The sequence below is a fragment of the Amia ocellicauda genome, chromosome 22, assembly GCF_036373705.1.
Source record: "Amia ocellicauda isolate fAmiCal2 chromosome 22, fAmiCal2.hap1, whole genome shotgun sequence".
NCBI lineage: Eukaryota > Metazoa > Chordata > Actinopteri > Amiiformes > Amiidae > Amia > Amia ocellicauda.
In genome coordinates this window covers 12,712,062-12,738,281 of record NC_089871.1, presented here as the reverse complement: position 1 = coordinate 12,738,281, position 26,220 = coordinate 12,712,062, and the positions used below count along the sequence as shown (strand labels likewise).

General features: G+C 44.6%; 1 protein-coding gene across 1 annotated transcript in view; it reads right to left on the bottom strand.

Moving 5' to 3' along the window:
- insrb (insulin receptor b) overlaps nt 1-26,220 on the bottom strand; it is an 85,417-nt gene that overhangs the window by 18,518 nt on the left and 40,679 nt on the right. The window contains exons 3-7 of the mRNA XM_066695914.1: nt 5,785-6,103; nt 1,532-1,671; nt 1,151-1,295; nt 784-998; nt 521-647 (exon numbers count right to left, since the gene is read on the bottom strand). Of these exons, the coding sequence (XP_066552011.1) occupies nt 521-647; nt 784-998; nt 1,151-1,295; nt 1,532-1,671; nt 5,785-6,103 (946 nt within the window). The remainder of the gene's footprint in view (nt 1-520; nt 648-783; nt 999-1,150; nt 1,296-1,531; nt 1,672-5,784; nt 6,104-26,220) is intronic.

The following is a 26,220-nucleotide window of genomic DNA, read 5'->3' as shown; positions in this document are numbered from 1 at the left end:
TTTTATAAGATCTAGGAGTAAAGAATACAAAATAAATTCAACAACAAATGGTTTTATTTATGAGGGCGTTCTATGAAAACCACGGAAATCAAACTATTTCCCAATTGAAAGCGTATGTGGCTTCTTCCCCCGCCCCTCAGATACCTAATCGAAACCGGTCTTATCACGCCTCAAAATAATGTTGCTGGCGCACGTCCATTTGCTTGTGTAATATTGCTTAAAAAAAAAAGTCTGAACATTATTTATCTTTTCATTTTTCAGACGTGCTGCTGCAGAGAGAAATGTGATTCAGTTTGGTAGCAACTGGGTAAGGGTTGAAACGCTCCTTCTACAAGAGCTACATACAGTCTAGACTTTGTCATGCTTTCAAAATAAACCTGAAGGCCGCCAATAATCTCCACGGGGCACCCCAGTGAAAATGGTAAAGTAATCCTCTACCCACATTACATTGCAGAGCAGCGCAGCACTCGGGAGCTGGTTTCATGTTCAAGAGTCATTACACGATTATTCTGCTACTTACGCCTCTTTGTACAAGACCATGAATCCCAGCAGATCTCTGTAATCCGGAGGCCAGAAAGCCTGCCATTTAATGATGATCTTATCGGACAATGTTCGGACCTGAGTGAAATTCAGGACTTGGTTCTCGCCTGGGAAGGAGAGAAAACAGGTTCTGTCAGTGTAAACAAGCAGCAGTGATCCCATGTACTTATGTATTGTTGGAACTACTATTTTACTGTGACTTCTCCTGTAAACTGTACGTAAAAACAAGTAATCTTAAATTACATGAGGCCTGGTCTCCATTGGTCTTCGGGTAGATGTCATTCTTCACATTGCGCTGCTTGGTCCCCGTCACTTCCTCCATCTTGCGGATCTCTGACATGCAGAGTTTGGAATTGAAGTGGAAGAACATGCGGCCCTGGACGATGGTCAAGTTGTGCTTGGACCAGTCCCAGAGCTGGCGCAAGTTCTGGTTGTCCAAAGCGTAGAACGAGTAGTTCCTGCAGAGGGATGGAGGGACACAAAAACAAATGAAGGAAGGGAGGGAGGCATAACAGGCGAAATCTGATCTGCTCAGCACACCCCCTGGATGTTTGATGGACCTCCAGGAAGCCCAAAAGGCGGCTGTACAAGAAGGAAAACCAGCCCTTACCCCGACTCCAAAGTCTCGCCGCGGATGAGCTTGAGTTTGCGGAAGAAGGACAGGGAGACCAGCGCGTAGGAGCGGCGGATCTTCAGGTAGCCAGTGATCTCCTCCAGCTGTCCCAGGCTGGCTTCCAGTTCGGCCGCGATGTTATCTGAGCAAGAACAGGACAACTTACATTTCAGAACAAAACCTTTAATTCTATTGCTTTTATGGGTTTACAAGAGTAGGAGATTTAAGGACCAGTTTCTGCCCACTTTCATTTGGGGCTCACTAGCACCAGAAATATATTCAGTGAAGGGCTGGAGCTGGTGAGGAAGGGCAAGGATGTCTCTCTAAAAAGAAGTAAATGAATGAATTAATAAAACCGGTGAGAGACAGAGCACTTACTTCCTCCGCGGATGTTGACGACCAGGCTGCCGTTGAGGATGGTGCAGCCGCGCAGGGCCTGGGCTGCGGTCACCGAGTCCACCGTGTGCAGGTCCATACACACCTTGGGACACAGACCAGCACAAGGGCTACAGTTCAACCTGCAGACACAAACAGGCCTTCGATCAGTCACTGGGTCTTGGTCATACATAGGACAACCTGGTGATCCAGACCACAGGAAGAGAGCGGTGTGGAACGCCACCAAGAGAAGACTATTTCTGATTTTAATTTTGGAAGAAAAAAAAACATACTTGAGGCAATTCCCTTTTCTAATGAAACTGAAGAGGCAGTAATTTTCCAGACAAAGGCACACATTCAGTTGGGGTGTGCTTTTGTAATAGGAGGTAACGCAATAAGAGGGCAAGAAAGTTGCCCTAACAGTGAAGAAATAAAATGTTAGGAGAATGAAAAAGTGCTTTGTTTTGAGGGTGGAGTGCATCATCTCATCAAAACTGACACATTTCTCAGAGACGTGCCAAAAACCACACTTAATCATTTATTGTTCCTCTCCAGATCGTGACCCTGGGAAGGAGACAATCATCTTTTCCTCGTCTCGTTTCCTTGTTGTTTTTCTTGTTGTGTTCTTCTTCTTGGGCGCCACCTCCTTTTTTAAACCATACAATGCATTCCTGTGTTACAAGGTGCATGCCTCGTCTCACAGAATAATAGTAATTTGTTTATGAGCTTTGCAGGAAAAAATAAAACTTCTCTCTGCTACGATAAAGATAAAACCAGATGCCGAGAATGTTTTTCTGAAGCTACCTGACAAGAAAGGCATTAGGAATGTAATTACTAGCCCCCTGAGACAATCAGCCTAAATTACAGTGAAAGGGTGGACCTCCCTGTTGAAATGCGTAACCTATGTACTAGATCCAAAAAGGCTTGCCTGCAGACTATAGTGTGTACCCACAATTGGCTTCATTTAATCTCTAATTAATTTAATTTCTACTGCCTATACAGTTACAGCAATGCAAAGCCACAGGATATTAAGTGGGATTAAACGACATCAGATGCGTTTTTTTCGGTTTGTGTTTCTTATGTTTCGGTTATCCTCTGCTCAGCACACTGGAGTCACTGCAGAACCAGACTGAAATTGAAATACGTTCCCTTTACTTTACAATCAGACAGTGCAAGTCCAGGGGGGGATGCAGGCCTGTCAGGAACTCATTCACAAACTCGGAGACGCCAGAGTAGAGAGGGGTGGAAAAAAGGGACCAGTTAGCTCATTCACAATTTTTTTCCTTTCTTTATCCCTTTACAAGAACATAATCCTGCTCTTTAATTCCCTTTCCAGTCTTGGCATCCCGGACCCGTATCTGTTTTAAGCATAAGCAAGAGGCCCTCACTGGCGCCCCCACTATGTTCCCTCCCTCCTCCCTCTTGCACTGAATTTTGTATGACCATCAGCTGGTCATCTGGTAAACAAATGATGGGAACAGGGTTAGGAAGGGGGGAGAGAGAGAGGGAGGAAGAGTGGGAGCAATAGAGGGAGGGCTGTAGACTTGATTGTGAAGCCAGACTTATTATTGCATGACTGACTACTGGGCCACAGTATCTCTCCCTTTCTCTTCCCTTCTCTCTCTCTCTCTATCTCAGCCCTTCTCTCTACCTTTCTCTCCCTCTCTTCACTTCTCTCTTTACCTCTCTCTCTACCCCTCTCTCCGTCTCTCCCCTTTCGCTCTACCTCTCTCTCTCCCCTTCTTTCTACCTCTTTCTCTCTCTCTATCTCTACCTCTACTTTTTTTTCAACTTGAGCTTTATTGGCATGACCTCTTTCTTTGGTAATGCCAAAGCATATATGAAACAGGTGATACATAAAAAAACTAAAGAAAATATAGATTAAATAATATAGATATATACAGTCTCTCTACCTGTCACTCTCACTCTCTCTAGCACTCTCTCTTTCACTCTACGCCTGATGGAAAAAACAAGTGAATTACGTCAAGAGCAGAATTAAGGATGCCTGAAATAACAAGGACTCGGAGAAATCCAATTGCACTAGACAACTGTAACCCCTCGAAGAGGAGAAACAAAGGCATCAAAAACGCTCTCTTTCAACCGCCTATTACAGGGAAACAAAAGCCCCACCGTGTATGAACAAAGGCTGCTATTGTTCCCATGTGGCTGTGGCTTCCCAGCAAGGACTCCCATTTGCCATGTTAATTGTGTTTATGAGCGTGTAAATAATAACCACACATGAAGCCCTACGTGCGCGAGTGTGTGTGTGTGTGTGCACACGTGTGAGGGTGTTTGTGTAGGGGTGTGTGTGTGTGTGAGTGAAAGAGACTGGGGAGGGAGAAGAGAAACCTTGATAATCCTGACACGTGCGCAAAAACCAAAACAGACTCAATACGCCATCACTTTTATTTTCTTCTTATTCTTCTTCTTCTTACTATCCTCTAGGCAGTCGAATCTAGAAAATCCTCTGTGAGGCCTTCTGCAGTTTCGGTGTATAAGTGACTTACCAGCGGACTGCTTTCAGGAGCACAAACGAGTCTCTTTCACACTAACCTATTGGAAGACGTTCTTGTGTATCAATAACTCACAAAAATAGCATGTCTGTAGAATATAGTATATGGAATAAGATATACATCTATTATATAGTAGCATCACTCAGAGACACCAAATAAAAAATGTATACAAATCTAAACAAAAACAAAGAAGTGTTTGTTTTGTTTTGAACATCAAAAGAGTGCTTTTTGTGCAGCATTTTTGGAAGGCATCTTCAGATTGATTTCAAAAATTTACCTTAGCAAACGTACGTCTAAAAATCACACTAAATGGATGGACGGGCTCTGCTAAGTTTCTGTAGGGAACAGGAGAATGAAATTCTTTATTTCCGTGGCAGATATTAGAAAAGGCAAGGTGCCACGGAAATGTTTAGAAAGCAGAACTACGGTGGCTGCCAAGTACTTCTCCCCGCAGCTATTAAAAGGGGCCGAGTTCCAAAGGACGTCCCGATGCGACTTTCTGATCCAATCTCAGTTTGTAAACAGACGTTTTGACCAAAAGGTACGCCTGTGTGAAACCCTGTTGCAGCTTGGCGGCTCATAAATGTTTGATTGTTTATTTATTTTGCTGCCCCTTGACAATGGTATCGTGATGTATTCCTGGAGGATGCACAAGAAACCCTCCTCTCTCCTGTCTGCTCTACTGTTACTGCAAGAGACAGCGAGAGGTTTCATGACAAACCTCAGAACCACCCTGTGTCTCAATGAGGTGCTTTGTTTACTATGATAACTTCTGTGGAAGATTACTGACAACTTCTGTTCAGGTTAGCACATTTTTTCCTCTGTGTGTACTTGTTTCCAGTCAATTACAATTTTAAACTTGTGATTTGGCTCACCTTGAAATACTGTTGAATAAAGATGCAAGTCAGGAGACTCAACGCATGTGATGTTTTGCCAATTAAGACTTTTCTGTAGGAAGGCATAATAAGGATTTGACCTGTAGTTCTTTTTGTTGCAGTTTCTAAACAATTAAAAAACAAATCCACTGTAACGGAGACAAATTTGTGGGCGTCTTTTTTTTTGTTTTGTTTTTAATTTTAAAAATAGTGATAATGGAGTAACAAGTTTTAAATATGAACAGAGAAAGGAACCTTAATTGACCCTAAACAAGGAATGAATTATGTCCTTGAGACTGATTAGTAAATGTAGCTGTGTTTTTTTTTTTTATTATTTAAATTAAATGAATGATCGCCTGTTAAGCGGATTACAATTATCCCAATTTGACAAGCAAATCATTATGCTAATCCAGGTAATTTCTCTATCTCCCTGTCTCTTTCCTTTTTCTTCCCCAGATATATCAAAACCTCTAGATTCAAGAATCTCACAGCCACGAGAGTAACTAAAAACATGAAAGAAAAAAGGACAAAAGTACCTAAAACATTCCCTCTCTTACCAGAAAAATAATTAAGAACCGGTACCTCTGTACCTCTGTCCATATGGGGATAAACAGCATAGCTACCAATTAAGAGTAATGCTGGTTGTCATTTTACCAATAAAAAAAACTGAAAAATGCATCTTATTATATTTGCTGTGCGTTGTTTCATTTGACAACAACATGAGAGAGAACAGCACGGTCACCTGATACTGGTGACAGAATTTACAGGTACAGCTAATCTAATTTCCATCTTCCCTATGAGGTGGTAATGAAAAGAGTTAAAAAAAAAAAAAGTACAACTAAAACCATCCCAGTTTGGAGGCACTTACGTGGTCGAGTTCAAGGTGGTGTACCCTGAAGGGCATTCTGGGATGCAATTTCCCTTGTGGATGACGTATTCGTCGCAGCCGGAACCAGGCTTGCACTTGTTGCGGAGGTCCTGGCAGAACTTGAAGGAGACGCAGCGCCAGCCCTCGAAGCCGTAGAAGCCGGGCGGGCAGCTGTCCACGCAGGTGCCCTGGTGCAGGTAGTGCCGACAGGCCATGCATTTGCGCGAGTTGTTGGGCTCCGTGCAGCTGCCCAGGCACTCGTCGTGGCAGCACTGGCCCTCGGTGGTGCAGGCACGGTGTTTGCAATTATTTGGGCACGCTGTGGGCAAGAAGAGAGAGTGAGAAAGGCACGTTAGATGAGATTTGGAAGGTGCTCTCCGTTTTAATAACCCAGGGCCTAAATGCTGTGCTGTAAACCAAGGCGTTCCTGTCTATAATGAGAAAAGGCGGTGCAGAACAAACAACTGAAATGTACACCGTTTGGGTAAAAGTTAGGTAACCTGGTCCATCAGCGATCAAGGCGTGTGCGTTTACAAAGCACGCCAACACTAAAGTGGCATCGTACCTCTGCAGACTGACAGTGTGTCCAACAAACACCTGACACACAGGGCCGTCATTTACTTTTGTCCACATCTGGATAATATAGAGTGCAACATTCAACAGGCATATTCTAGAAAAATTGCTGCAAGACACAGGCAATTTGAGGCCCCTCCGTTCATCACCCGGAACAGAGATCATTTCATTTCCACTGAAAGCATCTAATTTCACCTGCCTCCGTTTCGCAAATCAAGGAGGCTTCAACTCTGACTGGCTTCCCCAGCAGCTCAATGAGAACAATTTTAGTCATTGTAAGCTGCCAAGGTGTTACAGAGAGTGGGTCAGGAGCGGTCTTGTTCATTTTACGGGGTGGAAATGAGAGTTGTTACACTTTGCTGATAAAACAGAGGGATAAAGCGGGTAGACGCGCAAGTGCCTGCCACTGATCCGCCAGCAGACACACACCCACAAGCGCCCCGGCTCAGCATCTGGTCACGGGACGCTTAACGATTGTCATTACAGAACGAAATCCTCTTTGCGAGGATTCAAGTGTAAGAGAGAAAACAAACACTGCCGAGGCCTGTGAAATTAGATCATCTGTGAGTTGGGTAGTATCTCCCTGCTTAATTGCGGGGGAAACACTGATTATGCAAACTTCGGAGAATAAAGACAGCCCAAGTTATAGGACACAGAATCAACACTATAGATTTGTTTATCGAATTGGGCACAATTGACTCCAGCACGAGTTCGTAGCGAGTCTAAAGTGACGAATGGGAGTAAACAGCACACAATCTGATTGCTCTCATTCCAATCGCAGCACAGCAATGCTCCACTTTCACCCCGAGTGATCCTATCTAAAATCAGAAGCATTGCTCTCCCCGTCGCGAAACGGGGAAATCCGCAGCGCTGCGCTCACACACACGCTGAACCATTCCAGCAGAGCTTTCCATTTCACGGCTGACAACGTGGCTTCAGAGAGAGAAAGACTATAAAAAAAAAAAAAAAAAACGTCCAAGGCATTTTTTGGTGATGTTTTTACAAAAAAATGTTGAAGTGCTGAGCTCACGATTCTTTGAAGGATAAAACTAACAAGCCAAAAAAAAAGTTGTTGTTGGTAAACCAGAATCGGAGCATTTAACCCCTTAAGGGCAGGGACTTAGAAACAAAAGCAAACTGCTACAAAGCCAACCCCTCTTTAACATATGAATGATGCAGAAGGACACTAAAAATGGAATAACCACTGTACAGAATGAGACACATGTTCACAGAGGAGTTCAAGAGCACACGGAGACCTGAACTATATGACCCCCTTACTCCCATAAAAAATACAATTAAAATAAGGATATATCATCAATCATAATATTCATCAGACCGTGTGTTTGACCTATGGCACTGCAAGCAGAGAGCTTTCTCTCAAGAAAGGGAGAGCTCACAGTCCAGTGACAGATCTGTTCAACTTCACTAGTGTCATAAAACCCCTCTGTCATGTGACGCTAGGTCAGCCCTGCAGAAGCAAAACAACATGGACCCCTCTCCCTTTCACAGCACAGAGGTAGGGATGGCCGTCACAGTGCCTGTCTGCAAATCACAGGGACAGAGGGTAGGGAGTTGTGTGGGTGTGTGTTTGTCTAAAGGACGATGGGGGTGGGGGGTTCTAAAGACACAAACAAGGAAGGGGATCAAACATATAACACAAAATTAATGACACAGCCAGACCCACCAAGACAAGAGATCAAGAAAAAGACCCACATGATAAGTCTGGGAAGTTGTGTTCCTCGCCCCCCTCCTATTTAAGCACATTAACGAGAATGCAGTACATTTCCCAGTCTTTCCCAAGGCAGGGCTGTCTGCACATGCTGTGACGGCGCACACTGGCTCCCGATCCGCACAGCTCCACACCAGAGCACAGCGCTGACAGGAGAACCGCCCTCACCCTTAACCAATGTATTTGCTGGCTGGAGAAGGCAGCCATTCAATGGCTTCTTCCATCTCGGCAAAAAAAAAAAAAAAAAAAAAAGAAAAAGGCCGCCCAGCGTTAACCCTTCTCGACTTGGGGGCGTCTTTTGTGAGGCAGACAGACAGGGAGCAGACAGTGGCAGCAGTAGCATGTTACAGGAATAAATGCAGTCAGGAGCAGGCCAGAAATTGAATTTATCCCCCCACCCCCCCTGCCTCTCTCTCTTTCTCTCTCTCTTCAGGAGGAGCTCTACCTATAGGAGAAAAAACAATACCAAAAACACCCAGACACTCACTACAGACTGAGGGGGCGTGTTAGGGGCTTACTGTGATCCCCCTGCTAATTTGTTGTTGTTTTGGTTTTGAAAGGACACTGATCGAGTTAATTTTTCAGTATTTAAAAGCTGATCCCTCCCACTCCGGGTTATTCACAAATTTTAACTGTATATATTTTTACCATTCTCTTAAACAAAACAAAAATCATGGCTACAGATGTATATATAATTGACATTACTAGCAACTATTAGCTGCTTGAGAAAATATAAATTGCTTCTCCTGCTCACTTATCGCCTTATAGAAGAGCAATATTACTTCCGTTATTTCTTACAATAACAACTGTATTTTCTTTGTTTTAGAACACAGAAGGTGAAGGTCTGTCTACGCAGGCAACTTTGACAGCTCAGATAAGTGTGACAAAAACAAAGCAATAAGGCTGAGACGTGCCATGCGTCTCAAGGTTTCACTTTCCCAGCCGCCTCAACAGCAGCCGGCCTGCCTGCCTCTCCTCATGCAGAGAAGGAGCAACACAACGACAAAAGGGTGAACAACACACAGGGAGATGAGAAAAATATAAAATAAATCCTTGAGTATAGATCAGGGACGTGCAACCTGCAGCCGGTTTATCATACGACTGAGACACACTTATCACTTCACTGTGGTTTCTCTTCACTGCAGACTAATTCCCTTAAATTGCAGTACAATTAAGGAGAAACAATAGAAAAATAAGATGAATAGGTCTTAGTATTCACTTAACTGCCTATTGTACATTTATACACACACACTCTAGTGAGACACAGAGAGAGAGAGACTATGCAGGCAATGAGGTTTAATGTAGATCTCCGAGTCAGGGCTGTTCATTTTGAACGGCAGAGCCCTGTTCATCTCTATCACGTTTTTTCCGTAAGACACCTGAATCAAACCCTCAATCACACGCAGTGTTGCAGACGCATGGAGGGACACAGTGTGTAGCTGGGCTTGTTGTTTTTCAGGTTGCATGGAGAAAAGAAAACAACTGACACAGGCTAATGCGCGGCCGCTTCGGGCAGCCCCGGCATGAATGAAAACATGCAACCAAGAGGCTCATTAATAAAAAAATAAGCTACTAAAGGGGGAGGGGAAAAAAAATCTAATGGGGACAATCTTTCGCTCACTGTAGTGCATTGTACAGCTGCAGACAGCTGTTATAGAGCAGGAGAGAGAGGAGTGGAGGAGACTCACAGATAGAGAGAGGGAGAGAGGGAGAGAGCTCAGCCTGGCTGCCCTTTTGTCTGATTATTTGTCTACTTCCAATTCTTGTGGTTGTGCAGCGGGGATGGAAGGATGATTTAACAAAGAAAAGCCCACACACAGACACACACTCACTCACACCCTGTACATTGCACACTCGCACAACACAAACTGGGCTTCAGGAAGGTCAAGTTTTAAATTCCCACCTCAATTCAGGGCTTGAAACTTTTTGGATGTACCAAAGGACCCTGACCTTAAATTCACCTCCATACTCCCCCCCATCTATTTAGAGTGATCAGCATCATTAACGGAAGAAAAAACACAGTTTTGAAAACCCTAAAGCAAACCACATAGACCTTTATTGACCTAGTATTATTGTTGGGCTCTCTATACACAAAACATCCTATAAAAACAGGATATAAGAGTTACTACATTATTTTATTTTCACAATGGTCTGACAAATCTGAAGTGACTGGAAAAGCAGAGATAGAGACGCGACAGACAGGCTCATGATGCCAAAAAGTGAGTCCGTTTTGTATTCTCTTTGCAATTCTTGTTTTTGTTGTCCTGGGTGCACACTGCCCTGGGTTATGATTGCCTTGATGTTTTAATACTTGAAGCCAAGAAAGGATGTGCTGTTAAAAGCTGTCAGCACCAAGTTTCAGAAGTTTGCTCCCCTGTAGGAAGGAACCAGCAGACCGGTGCTGTATCCATTACCACAAGTGTTTGTTTGCCATCAGTTAAAATCCTCCTGCAGGCGGACACCACTACGAGCAGAGGCTCTGGACTTGCTCAGACAGGTTGCAGGAGTGGTTTGCATTCAAAGCAATGTGAACATGAAACACACACACCCTCTGTGCAACAGCTTAGTGCATGATACACACATTAAAGGAAAATAACTCCCAGGTATTAAAGGGAAGGCCCTGCCGGAGTTGTGTCAATAATAACACTGTGATACAATAGCCCGTTTGGATTTGTAGGGCTTTAAAAAAACAAAACAAACAACAACAAAAAACATGTTATTTCATCTTGGTCCAAAAAGTCCAAAAAGGGAGGCGAAGTTGATTTTAATTACCCGCTTGTTGCGGTTTCACTTCTTCCCACGCGTGTGCCGCTATACTCTGCATGGATACAATCACCGATTCACCACAGACCAACCCATGGCTGGCTCTGAACACAGCTCGACAAAGCTGAGGGCTATACCTTACTCTCATTTTGACTTTTGGTTCTTTGTCTGCATGGAAAGCATTTTTTTTTGCCTGTCCCTTCCCTCTTACAACAGGATGAGTCAGATCTAAAGAGATCCATAAAAATCACTGAGTTGGCGAAAATGATTTTTTGTTTTCCAACAGCTAGATAGTTCTTATACACTGGTGTAGAAGTATTGGGACTTCCCTCCGTCTGTAACTGATTTGCTGAAGAAGTTGCATACTATAGGGATGAGAAAATGATATATGCTAAGCCAGGCGAACAACACAGCAGATGAAGGAGAATAGATAGCACTGAAAATATTTCATAGCCTGCTCCCAATCCCAATCTCCAATAGAACACCTCTGGGATGAACTGCAACTACAAATCAGGAAAAAACTGCAGAGACCTCACAGACACACTGTCAGCTGTGCAGTGTGAGAGATGGCATCTTTTCTCCTCCAGGCATCTATCAAAATCACTGAAATACTAGACGAACATCCTATTCAATACAAATGTCAACAAATTAATTTGGTTAGGTTTCCATTTTACCCTATACTTTTAGTATTAGTGCCCAACAGTAGAGCTCTACAGATCATATAAATAGATGTATTTTGACCATAGAGGACATTCAGATAGCTGCACAGTCTTACTGCCTTGATGCCAGGTTGCAAAAATCATTGTGCAATACCTCCACTGGGCAGCACACGCGCATCAGCCCCGCTAAGGTCACGCGTTCACCGTGTACTCTTACTAATGTTTACACTGAAGAGCTCTGCGATTCACAATGATAAATACTACACAGGAAGAGAGCGTGATGATACAGCACTGTTATCTACCCCCACTTTTAAAAAGGTGTGGACACATGTGGACAAAAGCACCAGCAGGTTTCAGGTCTCGGCAGTAGTTAAAACGGTGATGGTGGCACACGTGGTGAACATGCTGGTGGATCCGTTGACATCTGAGATGCCCGTGTGAGAAACCACACATCCAGTGTTTATAATAAAGCACACCAATATCTTATCTATAGAAAGAAGAGAGGGAAAACAATAACAAAAAGTGAGGGCCTATACCGACTATACAATTTTAAGATTGTATTTGTGTATCTTGTAGTTAGTGTTAGATGGTTTATCAAGATTCCTCCGTTACACAGTTATGCTTTAGCCTCTCCAGACAAACACAACTCGAACATAAGTACCTACTAATTACAAAGGAGATCTTCCCACTATTTTGGAAATAAATAAATACCAGAGAGAGTGAGTTGCTGAAGAACAAGTCCTACAGAGGAACTGGTACAGGTGTGGACTATGCAACTGAAGGGGGAGTCTTTTAAAGCACATGGCAGGTTTGTCCAAAACTATTTTGTTTGTGTGATTTTTAGGGTTGAGCTTCTTTGTTTACTTTCTTGCAAAGGACAACTGGCTAACCACTTCCTTATCGTCAGCAAATGGGCAGCTGGTTTAACTTTTCTTGGATGCCGTAAAGCACCCAACTCTGAACTCATGTGTGGATGCTTATTTGAGCTAAAACAACAACTCAGAAAGAGATCTGAGATCTTGTAGCGTTAAATATAGATAGAAGTTTTGATATGATTAATGAAAAGCATCAATACATCCTTCTGGGGGGGCAGCCAGACCGCAAAGTTCAGCTGGTTTCTCTCTCACGGCTTTCAACACCTTGACTTTGCTATATGCATGCAGAACTGGGGCAATCACTACTCTAGGGCAGAGTACGGTATGGTGGGGGGACAGTAGCCAAAGGGTATCAGGGAAATCAGGGAGCCCGCAGGGGACAAAAAACACTCTGCTTCACTGGCTCTGTGTGGCTAAACTGCAGATCACAGGAAAAAGGTCAGCCAGCGACACATTCCCAAATCTACCCTCAAGAGTCTCTGCACTAACCAGCTAGAGGCGTTGCTTCAGGTTGTTTTCTCTGAGGCACGTATCTGAAGCTCACACGTCCGGTCCCAGCTGGTTGTGAAAGCCCAGCGCACTGAAGACTAAATTAAATATGTAAACAATAATAAAAACAACCAGAACAATAATCATCATAATAAGACTAAATGTTCCAAGTCTTAAAGAGATACCTAATTTAATCATAGGCTCCCAGGGGGCAGATTATGAATCACCTTGGATCCTGAGCACACGTTTCCTCTCTGTGCCATTGCAGGCCGAGACCCAGAGTTACTCACAGCAATTTGTTGATGTACTACGGCGATGAGTCATGACATCAGTGCATCTTCCTCTCAATGGGGTGGTGTGTGTGTGCAGCACCACTCACTGTCAACATCACAGCCACCGTCCAGCCGGGATCCACTCTGGTGCTCTGCATCGTAACACTGCATTCAAACGCAGGCTGATTCATAAAAGACGTCTGCGCTAGGATGACGGGCCAGGAGATCTGGGCACCTGCACTAGTTCCCGAGTTATGAATCCTGAGCTGGCGTCGAGACAGCCTCTTCTGTTCGAAAGTAAACACTCCATCCGTCTGTTCTCTCACTCACCGTGCAGAGAAAATCTCATCCAATTAACACGGTTTTCTTGTTTTTGTTTGGTTTAAGGATTTTGCTATGGCGACCACATAATCTGATGCCTAGCCGTGTTGGGGCTGGTGTGTGCTTGTCTTGCTCCTGGCCAAAGGACGATGAAGCTTTGTTCTGAGGTGTTGAGCCACTACAGCGGCTTGCTAACGTTTCTGCAAAACCTGGGTCAGAGGGTGACTGCAAAGGGCATTGAAAATTATGTTGGAGCAGTATTCGTTGCCGTGACCCCTACAGTGGGAACCCTTATGTCTGGCGTGGCATTTCAGCATAGCACTCCAGCATCTCAAGCTCCGAAACACTGAAAAATAAGTATTTCCCCTTTACTGTACACCTCAACCAGCATGCCAAGAGAGAGAGAGAGAGACCAGTTTCTTCCTGCCTCCCTCAATGACAGGGAGTTTGTCATTTGTCGGCCATCTATCCAGGAAGAGTCCCTCACTCAAACCTCCAGCGTTCCCAGAGACGCACTGCAATTCCACCCGCCACCCCCCTCTCTGGTCCCCAGCCCAGTGAATTATTTACTCCTCAGCTCTTCCATAAAACCACAGCCACTAGATCTCATTACAGAGCTTCTAAAAAAAATCAATGCACCTCAGCAATGTGTTTCTGCAACTCGGGCGACTGAGGCCGAGCAAGCTACTGTATGCCCCCCCCCACGTCCCCGCAGCCCTTCACCACAAAGAGTGTTGCCTGAAATAACACCAGAAACCCACACTTCTTCTCAGAGATCCCCGCTCTCTCCACTTCTTGGCACGTTGACAGGACACAAAACTCAATCACGTCACGCTAAGTCATAGAGTCCCCCGGTCTGCCTCTGCAAAACAACAATGGCAGTTCACCAAAGACCCCACTGCAGCTCAGTGCCAAAACCTGAAGACGAGACGACCCGAAACCTACAATCTCCACTCTCGGGCGGATCTCAAACCTGTGCATTCTCTCCGCGGTTCAGTTTTTTTCCTTTTTCAACACCCGGCCAAGCAGACTTTCCACTAATGGTTCAAATTATAAAGGACACGAGCCCGGCTTTTCTTTTTCTGTGCATTTCTTTTACAAAAACTTTCCTTTGTGCAGAATAGTGGGCAGCAGCTAGCCCACAATAGGAACATTCACTGCTCTTTTCCAAAAGAGAGAGACAGAGAGAAAGAGAGAGAGGCTCAACTGAAGATGCTAATTTATAGATCAGAATTAACCCAAATTTAACTATCCTTTCCTATGATTAGACACATATCAGAACTCCCTGTGTGACAAACACTGTGATGGGGGAGAGTTTGCACTGCACTCATATGCTGACATGAGGTGCATTCCCCTTTACCTGCGAATTATAGCACAGCTACTCTTGGATATGATTAATGGAGCGCAGGGAGCAGGCCGATTGAATTAGTGGAAAAGATATAGCACACAATGGTCAGAAATATGAAAAAAACGTCTGTCTGGCAACAAAAGACCTACATTTTTATTAGGCAGGTGATTTCATGAAAAATGTGATGCAATTTTTACAATCCTTTCGAGGGAACATTGGCACATGTGACAGACGCTGAGTTGCTTCACTAGTGTTGGGTAAGGTTGCTCAGACTTGCTGGAGGATAAGGACTTCCACCGTCGAGTAGTATTAAGGAGTATAAAAAACAAAAAAAACTCTGTTTGCAGCAGAGAAATGGCTTAAACAGTAAAGGCCTACCGTAGCAGTTTGGAAAGCACAACGCTTCCCGGCGGTTGTCCAAACGCTTGGGTTTCCCAATCTTGACCTTGGCAAACACCGTAATACACAGCATACATTTTACAAAATGCAAGAATAAGGACAGTGGACCTTTGTCACCTCCAGATCTCAGTCTCAGTGACCGTCTTATTTCATGCTCTGAAGGAAACTGCCAGAGAGATATCCTTAGCCAAATGACCTGGATTTGAAAAATGAAGATACGGACAAATCATTTTGTGATCTGAAAATATCAAAGACCTCTAGTTTTGTTTCATTGTTTCGGTCATGGCCTCGAGGAGCCATCATACGTTTTGTTGATTGTTACATTTTGTCTACGTAAAACAGTCCTTCGAACTGGGCTTGGCTACAACAGTTGTTGGGGGGCAGGTCATTGTTTGCACTCTACCAAATATAGTTTTTGCCGTTCCGTGTGACCACCCTTTGTTTGAAGCGCTTGATTTAACTGACACTTTGATTATTTTAATTATATGTCATGTTCCTGTTCCTGCAGTCATGTGTACCGGCAGTCAATGTCAGTGAAACAGGAAGTTTGGTCTTGCCAATCCGAGCCCTTGGCTGCACCAGGAGGAATAAGCGACTTGACACAGTCCACCTGCGCCAGGGAGACCTGTGGAAGCAGCAGGTTTGATCCACAACGCAGGTAGTGCAATAGCTGACCATTTCTGCATAGCTCGGCTGGGATTCCTGGGAGAGACTACATGTGAAAAACAGCAGCTGCCTAGAAAATCATCAAAACACCGTACCCTTGGGTTAAATTTACACTCTGGCAGTGCTAACCCTGCCAACAGATAGGCATATCCTTTTATGTTATTCTTTACCGAGTCCTACTCTTTGTGCCCAAACACGATTTTAATTGCGACTACTTCAACAACTGACTGATGAAAGGTAAATTACAACAACTGAGAAATACCCACGTTGGAGTGACAAAAGCTAGATCATTAGAGACATCAGATAAACATACTGCAGTTGCCAACGTACCGATGTATTTACATTTTATTCCTTTAATAAAAAAACAGCAACTTTTACGGTAATGTTGTTGTTTATGAAGAAAAGAAAAAGAAGTAAACGCAGCCCTTTCCGCCCCAGCTGCTCGGAACAGCGGAGAAGTGCCAGAGAGGAGTGAGTCACCCCCTCACATCTTGCGAGTCCAAGTCGGCTTCATGGCTCTGTTCCCCTCGTCCCACAGCAATGGCCTCAAAACAAACGTTTGTGTCACCAGAAATAGATACATTCAGCCAAGAGAGGCAATTCCTAAAATGACCAGCCCTGCGGCCCACAGTGTCAGATGAAGGCCTATTTTAGCCTGAATTGCCCGCAGGCCCTTTAAGGACTCCAAAACAACTGAGCCTCAGTACATCATAATTCAGTTAGCCACTGCTGTTTTAGGTCAGCAGGCAATTATAGCAGCACAGGCCTTGTTCATCGCAACACAAAACGGGACAGAACAACAAACATACATGTATCTGAAGCTTGCCAAAAAAAAACGCCATTCGATTATCATACCATTAGACTCCTAACTGAGACTGAGGGTCACATGATGCTTGGCTAATCCTCGCACCCTGGTGAGGGTCATGCGTATAAAAGGAAGCTTCTTTGAAGGAGAGAAGCATGCATCCAGACAAACATGGTCCACTCCAAAAAAACTAAAAGTGCTCCCCATCTCACACACTGGTTGACCGTGCATTTGTTGAAATCTATTTAAGGTTAACTGAATTGCATTTCAGGCCAAGAAGTGCAGCATGTTCCTAAACTAACCAACTAACTTGATCTTGAACTGAGCCACAATGCACAGGACTGAGTACGCAAGGAAGAAAAGGGTTAAGTGAAAGAACTGGCTTTTTTGTCCATTTCTTTTACAACCCAATCTATACCGAACTGCTGGGATACCAGAGAAGGGGAATTATGGGGAATTAGAAACTATTGTTTGGAACAAACAATATGAAAATGTGATGTTTCTTGTCTTTATGTTTTACAGGACCGGTGCGCAGCTGATGATACTCAAGCAAGAGCCAGAGAAATGCGTCTAGCACCTTTGACCAGTGATCTTCTGTAACCTTTTGTATATCAGTTACAGCAAACTGCTGAAGGCTAGAGGAAAAATGAGCCTTTCTGGACCCATGATGCTTTTATTAAACAAAAGCAGTTCGATTCAGAGACTGTGGAAATGTTTTCTGCTTTCTGTGTCACCCCCCCCCACCAACCACCAGCATTCTTAATCTTGTGTCAAGGGGCTCAGAGAGGGGCTACTTCAGTACAGTGATACCATCAGCTCGTGACCCTTCCTGCCTCCAAAACCCAGACGGGAGATGCCCACAGGGGGCCGAGGGCGTTTCTGAAGAGGGGCAGTACGATGGCACTAAGGCGCGCACACACACACACAAACGAGGAGTCGCTCGGCGATGCCTGCTTCATATTCATAACACAACACCGTCACAGCCAGACAGGGTGGCATGCTGCCAGGAGAGTGGAGCGAGACTCGCGCTGCCCAGCCTGGCAATAGCAGCAGTCTTTTTTTTTGTAAGGCAGTGCAACACAAGCTTGGCAGTGCTGAGCCTCCTCTGTGGCCTAAGCCCTCCCAGACTCTGGGTGTGACCCTGCTAATGAAGCCCTCACAGCAGGTGGGCTTCTCCAATCTCTTGTTTGACCCCCTGACCCCCTGGTTTGGATCCCTCCGACCTCAGTAAATCAGGCTCTGTCATTTTCTGCCTGAGCAGTGTCAGAGCAGCCTATGCCATTTCATTTTCAGCTCAACGAATGTCCAATATACAGAACCACCATTGCACAGCCAACTCAGTGTAGGTCCTGTCCCCCACAGCCAGGGGTCAGCCCTGGTCTAAATGCCTCAAGCCTGCGATCTCAAGGGATGTCACTGAAGTCTTCTCTCAGCCTAGGCCAGGTTCCAGTGCCCAAAGAGTGAGAGGCTGAGTGTGACAAGTGCCCCTATGGCAGGCTTCTCATACTCGCACTGGGCTACATCTCCACCCTGGGAACATGCTGCTCCTTCCCTGATACAGGAAGAGATTAAAACAGCACAAAAACAGCAGGTGCCTTCCTTCCCAGGGCTGGGGTGGCCAGACAGGACTGCAGAACGGTGCACAACACGAGGGCCCAAGTAAGGATGTGGGAAACAGGCCTGAACAAACTGGAGATTGACCCCAGCATCTTCTCAAAGCACCCTGTTGGGCTGAGCGGGAGCAAGTCAGCCACCTTCCAGGAATGAAAGAGAAGAAAAGGGGGAAAAAAAGGACACAAAAGTGTTACTGTCTCATTCTGGGAAAAAAAAAAATCCCAGAAGAGAAAATCCCCTTGAATATAATCTGACCAAAATTTTTTTTTCCCCTTCACTTTTAAAAGTAGATCCATTCCAAAGAAAGAAAAAGGAGAGCGTGTGTGTGAGAGAGAGAGAGAGAGAGAGAGAGAGAGAGAGAGATTGTGTGCGTCTGTGTGTTGGTCTTTAAACTCCATGGAAAACATTAGTCACTAGCTTTGGTACATAAGAAAGTGATAAAAGAGGCATACTACAGGTACACAAGGTACAGTTTAATCCTTTATTGAATTTGCCAAATGAAAAACACGTCACTGTGGATGGATTCCACTGTAGTAATAAGTGTTCCTGTGTAAAATAAAACAAAGGAAAAGCAAAATAATAATGTTCAATTCTTAACTCTATAGTAGGCAGAACATTGCAGCCATGAAACCATTTTATATCCAGCTGGATGGTAAGATCCATCAAAGTGGCAGACACTGAGGTCGAGTATAAACTGCCACAATACCTTTCGATGTTATGGATGAAGTGAAGAGTTTGGACCAGGCCCTAAGCCACAAAGCAGGAATGCAGTCCTCGGCTCCACTGCAGTAAGAGTTAATCTTACTAATATCAGTTCGCTCAAATACGCCCCTCTGCCACATTGGGGGGGGGGGGGCTACAGGGGTACACAAGGGGGTTTGACAAACTTTTCCATGAGCACTTTTCCAGTAGCCGCTCAGAAAGTGGGACTCTGGCTCTTGCTGAAGGGCTGTAATGTGCAACAAGTGGAAAGAACACCGGGCACCATGCAGAATTCACTGGCAGGCTCGAGCCCTCTGTTCCCTTTATACAAAAAACACTGAAAAAAAAAAACAACCCCAATAAAGAAAGTGATTCAAACAGACTAAAGTGCCAGTCTGTTGTTGCTCAGTAACTTAAGTAGGGGCACCTCATTCTCCAAGAATAACGGCACGCATGCCAATCGCACATGTCAGCCAGATCGAAAACATGTCAAGCACATATTTAGGAGGATTGGCTTCATATCTTGAAGTGGTTACTACTTGGACATAGTGAAAGACTGTGTGAATCATTCCCACAAAAACACACACACACACACACAGGTCTGAAATAGTTTGCCTATATTGTTCAACAACAAACTGCAAATGTCAGTTTTCTTCATTGTTTCGGAGGAATTTAATACAGTGGTTCTGGAACGTATGCAAAATAATATCTGATATCCAATAAGCAGTTAATAAAAAGGTTTACAGTCCAGACGGATCCCTATAATGAAATGGGAGCCGGCCTGGTGAAGGGAATGTTTCACAGGAGAAGCCAGGTCCTCTCATTCCACTTCTGGGCTTCAGTGGCTGCCACACTCCTCCTGTGCTATCCGGATAAACATCAGCCTGTGCCTCCCCGCGTTAAAGATTAACAGCATCCCCAACGATCCACTGCAAAGTGGTAAACAAGTGCTTCTCTCCCTCGGTCACCTGACCTACCCAAGCCCTGCCCTTTGAGGGGGAGGGAGAGGGAAAGATACACACGCTGTAGTTTAAGACAGTAGGAGAGAGCTGGGGAAGAAGAGCAAGAGAGAGAGAGACTCTTCCAAGAAAACAGATAGTCACAGGAAATTCCCCAGGACTCACTGTACTAAGGAAAGTCACTTCTTCATTGGATATAATCTTACTAAGAAAATTAGCACAGCTCACAAATACAGACACGCTTCAGTCAGAAAAGACAGTTCACAAACCGCCTTGTTTTAGTCACATCTGAGGGAACCGCATGCTCGTAAAAAAAAAAAAATGAAAATCAATAACTAGGGATTATGTAACAGCTTGACACCATTTTTAAATGAGGGGAAAAAAGATCTCATACAAAACAGCAGCATATGGAAAAGCACACACAAAAACAAATTGCCAGTCGAATCACGATCATGAAAGCACCAGATTACGAGAGATATCTAAGTTATGAATAAGTTACAGTATAATGGCGTACAATACACAACTCATATCAAGTAATATTCACAGCAGCTAATTTGAGGTCGCGAATAGTTTTCCTATGTACCCGAGTGGTCGGAATCTCCAAAAACCTGCATGGCTTCGCTCCCTTTCCATAGCCCTTTATACCAATAATTTATACCAATTATACCAATTATACCAATTAGTCAATTGGCATGAAGGTGCATTGTCTTTATTGGGATGTGCCATTTGGCTGCGTTGTAATGAAAACCTATTCACACCCCATTAGCAAAGCAGATTTTATTTGAGTTCAAATGAACTGGGGCGCTGTGTGCACGTCTCTCAGTACAGCACACAGCAGTTATTCCAGGGTGGGCGGGCAAACAAATTCAGACTCATTCTCAGCAAACGCATCACAGAACCATAGAGCTGAGATGCCCACAAACTGCAGAAAACCATAAATATTGTTAACAGGCACGAAATAATAGTATTCTGCAGGGTTACACTCATCGAATGCTGCATCTACCCATGAACGGCACAGTCACGGGCGCGGAGAGGTCAAGACGGAGGTGCCTTACACCGTGGAGGCTCAAAGCCTGCCACAGGGCTGGCGCTCAACTTTTTTTTTTTTCCCCCTTTTCTTTTTTTGTCGATGGAACTTGGCAAGCGTGGCTCTGTCGCACGTCTACCCCAGACAGAGGTAGGGGTCATGGCCTTTCCATGCAAGCACCGGAGCCTCCATCTGTCGCCAGATCTCCCGCCACTGTCACCGTTACCTGTCAGCCCTGTGGGTTTGCAGTGTGTAAATCCACATCCTGCCTGCCCCACCACAGCACCGGAAGTGGGGGGATTGGCACAGAGGGGACAATCGGCGTCAAGACCAGAGGGAAGTAAGAGACTCAGACGTGAGACAAAGAAGAGTGACAAGGACTGAAGGCGGCTATCAGGAAACGGGGGAGACCTAAACTCCAGGCAGGATGCAGATCTCACTGCATCACAGATCCTGCAGGTATGGCTGGAGATATTTGCTGACGCACGCACAGCCTCCAATGACCCCGGCAGCCAGGAGACGGGCTATACGAGGTCCTGTACTCCATTTGTTCTCTCTTTCTCATAGGCTTACTATTTTCCTTGAGAAAGTACTGTGGGAGAGAAAAGGGAAGGATAACAGAAGGATATTTACTCACACCAGCACTGTTACCATGAACATGTTGAATGTCGCTGTAAATGCACTACGATATAAATTAAAAACATTAAAAACAGCACAGAAAGTAAAGCATTTGGCAAGCTGCACTATGCAAATTACAGCTGAGCCTAAAGCACACGTCCTCAGGGGAATGGCAGTCTGAATCAATGATACTGGGGAGCTGAGAGCTATTGTGAGTCCAGCCGTAACCGACCTCCCATCTTAACCGAGGCAGAGTTATTCTGGTCTGACTTGGAAGGGAGTCTGTTTTCAAATACCACGTCCATCGTTAAATCGGCAATGAATCACCAATTAATCAGCCGCCACACGCCGAATGAGCGGGTTGGTCTGACACGTTATCTCCCGGGCCTTTGTGAGACAGTCTGGTGCGGCGCTGCCCCTTAAACAAAGCCAGCAGGATGGTAAATACGATAGGACCATTGTCTCCACACAGTTCAAACACAGAAGTTCACAGCCCCAATCCGGCTTCATACTGAGTGACAGAAAAACAACCCCCCTGGCCTGCAAAATCTCCCACAAGAGCAACAGGAAAACAACAAGAAGTGGTTGTTTATTTTGTATTAAATATGAATTAGGTTTAGGCTTTCAAATCACTGAATAGGCTGATTGTCAAAAAAGCAAACAAAAACAACATACAGACTCAGTCCAAGAAACCACATGAGGTTCAGGATGCTATTCTATGACAGTTTTTAGTCTTCCAGTGATTAATCTTTGGCCTTTGGATAAAGAGAGTCAGTTAAGACTCATGACATAAGTGACATATCTGTGGTTACAATAAAGAGAATTGGAGTTTTCCTTTTCTTGTAATAGCCTTTTCATCTTCTTACCCATAATCCATTGGTCTTTTCATCAATGAAATGCAGCATTCTTGTAAAAAGTCAGGGAGTGAATATGGAATAGTAAATTCAATTATGGGGGCTCTGTTAGTTAAGTAATACAGTTACACTGCAGTGAAGGGTGAAACCTTGCATTGTTGGCTGCAGGAGCCTGCATTCTCTCAGACCCCCACCCCCATGTTAATCTTCTCCAGATCAATTGAGGCCAGAAAAATTAATTTGGTAGAATCACCCTTGGTGGTGAACTTCTGCTCCAGGCGGTGCACTAATGAAGACAATTTGGTCGTGTCACTTTTGAACAAGGCAATCACACCCTCTTAAGTATGATCAGTGATTTAACAGAGAAAAAAACAGTGCCAAGAGAGGTCCTGAAAGGGTTAATTAACGCGCCTTAAAGAAGGCATTTGCATCATACCGATTATTTAATTTCCTTCTCGTTGCTCAGGCCGCTATGTGCGCTACAGGGCAGGAAAGCAAATTAGCAACAAACAAATTGAGCTCCCCTCCTGGATTAATTAGCACGGCAAAATTGTGCCGCTCGGATTAATTGCTTTCATCAGGTGGGGCGAGGGGTTGGTCTGACAGCAAAAAGATGGGGGCGGTCACTACTCTCCAGTTCTGCCGGCTCTCTGGCCCGGTGGATTACAAACCAGCAGGGGAGGACCGAACTGGAAAAATACAAACAAAACAAAAACTATATAGAGTAAATAAACAACACAAGGTGGTACAGCTTGTACTCATCGAGCAAAAAGGAAGTCTTAAATCATCCCCAGGAGTGGCTGCACTCTGAGATTTCTTCCTTTTGGACACAGTTGACAGTTAATGGTCCAGGCCTGCTCCGTGTTTGTTTTCCTGCTTCTAGAATGATTTTTTTTTTTTTCTTTATGAGGTTACTTTTCAGGTTGCAGACCAAAAACAACAAGCCACAATCTGCTGCGACAAATCAAATGATTAACCGTCTCCTGTAGAAAAAAAATAAACAAAATAAAGCAACGTGAACCTTGAGGCGGGACAAACAAGAACACGGCTCAGGACCTGCCCTCGGGGTCTCCAGACCCAGCGCACAACTGGCCACGGCTCCAGCCCGGCCCGTGGGTCAGCGCCGTTCCGGTTAGTTTGTTCACAAATCTCACATTACCGAGCGAGCATAATGAAAACGAATGTGCCCTTTTGTTGTTTGCAGGAAGCGGCCTCTCATAAATTAATGCTCCTTTGTTTCACACAACTTCATCTCAATGGTGCTTTTCTTTTGTATGATTTCAAGAGGGGGTTTGTTTGCTGTTGAAGTTGTTGAAGTTTTCTGTCCCTTTTCTTTCAGTCCAGCAGCTCCTGATTGAATCGATCCCTCTCTATAACTTTTGCTATAGAGATCAGATGGGCGTTCGAAGCATCTTTCAATACATCATTCTATTCAAATCTGTCAGAAAAAGGCCTTGCAGGAGTTCCAGTGAACATTACCTGAACTCAAAACCCGCCCTGACAATCCTCTTTCCTTCACCAACTCAAAGCACCATTTGTTGTAACACCTTGCCTAATTGATCCCAAGGATCTCACACTCCAGGCCTCCACCAAAAACAAAAAACAGAAATCAGGTATTGCAAGATAAAGTAAGTACATGCATTCTACAAACATGCAAATTCACCCCGGGATGCGAACGGTTATCCATGCGACATTCCCCCAGTCCCAGCCAACACCCTCCCCAAACCGCTGGGTGCAAGCTGCATCTTGACTGAAGCGACTGGCAGAAACGGAGACTCTGAGATCACCCTGGGGGCCTGAACCTGAGATAATGCCATTTGTCACAACAAACCCTCCGAGGACTGGAGCTCCAGCCAAATCACTGAACCAAAAAATAAATAAAAATAACAAAAAAAAGCACTGTTAAGCAACTTAACTGTTATCTTGACTTCAAGGCCTCAAAAACAAACAAACAAACAAACAAACAAACAAAAGAAACAAACAAACGAGCCAAAAATAAAAGTGGAAGCCCTTAAATGCAGCTGTACTATAATTAAGGACTGGTTTACCCTCATGTGATTTATATCTTTCTGCAATATGTGTGATTATTATTACACATTGCGTATTTCAATTAGAGAAGATCAGACAAAGACTGCCAGAATGTTGATTTTGTAGCTTGCTTTCTGGGTGAGTGTTACACACTGACACGTGTGCACACAGCAAAGCTAGTAACAGTCTGGGCCAATGACAAAAATAAAAATTTGGAAGGAAAAAAAAGGAGAAAAATGCGTAACATGGAAAAAAGAGGAGAGTCTTCTAAATACTCAAGTTTTTTACCTCCCGTGGTCATTTATAACACCACGACAGAAGAAAAACACATGTACTTGCAGCAGAAAACAATCACAGAAGTATTTCAAACATGAAACGCGGCAGGCTGATGCACGGCTCGGCATCCCGATCAGAAATTCGCAGGGCGACCGAATACTTGAGCTAGTGGGTCAGCTACCATTCTTGAATCGCGCTCAAAGAAGAGAGAACCTGACCCCAGGGGGCTTCATATTTACCAGGCTCCCATTTATTTGTACTTTTAACGTACATTTTGTGGGTGGTTCATGCGTGTAGCTGGCCGGGCCAATTCCGGTGCAGATTGATTAAAAAAAAAAAAAAGTCACTTACGAGGGCCCTGTGTGTGTGCGTTAAGATCACATAAGACTCTTGCAAATGCCAAATGGAATGTGGTGGTGCGCTGGTTAGCAATTAAAATTCCAAGCTCATGACAAGGGGTGCATTAAGTCGCCTGTGAATAAATGATTAGGCCCGGAGAGAGAGCGCGGGTGAGTGAGCTAGCGAGAGAGAGAGGGAGAGATACAGGACAGGGAAGAGCAAGACAGAGAAGAACTTAATAAAAACATTCAGCAGATATGCTTGATTAAGCGTTAAGGAACGTATTTACTAAGTCAAGGAATCCTCCACCACCACTGTTGCATTCCCTAGCTCAGAGATGCACACCATCCCACCCAACGCCCCCCTAAGGCAGTGGCTCGTTATGATCAAAGATAGCCTGGGGCTTAATTGGCAGTGACACGTGTGGAAGGTGCAGGGCCCATTGTCCCGCCATCTCAAGAACGGTCAGCAAAGAATAACAGTTCTCGGGCAAGCCTAGTTCCTGTTGAGCAAGAGGAATGCACAGGTAACTGTCATTTGCATTTAGAAACACTCTCACACCTGGCTGGAGCGTTCTGAGTTGGGGGAAGGGGGCTGTAGCTCTCTCTCTCTCTCCCGTTCTCTATTTTTCTCCACCCCTCTTCATATATACACATGCCCCTCCTACCTACGCTTACAATGCAGCCATCTTTCCCAGTAACCCGAGCTAGGCCTGACAAGTTTGGTCTGTCATTTTCGAGGCCCAGAAATTCCAGCGTGTCTGCATACCACAGAGTAAGAGGCACAGAAAAAGAGGGAGAGAGAAGGGGAGAAGGAAGGCAGGGGGAGACCTGGGAAAGAAATGGCGGGACGGGAGAAAGAGATAGAAGAATAAAGGTGCGTGAGTAGGGAGGATATTTCCAAATATGTAGAAAGACACTATCCCATTTGAGAACCTAAATAGTGCCGTCTCCTTCCATCTTGAGCCTACTGTTCAAAAATGATTACAGGGAACAGAGAGAGAGAGAGAAAGAGAGAGAACACTAAATGCTGCTCCCAACATAGAGTGCATTACAGCATTTAATTTCACGCTGATCTGGCCAAAGTTCAGAGGAAAGCACCATAAAACAGAGTGAAATAA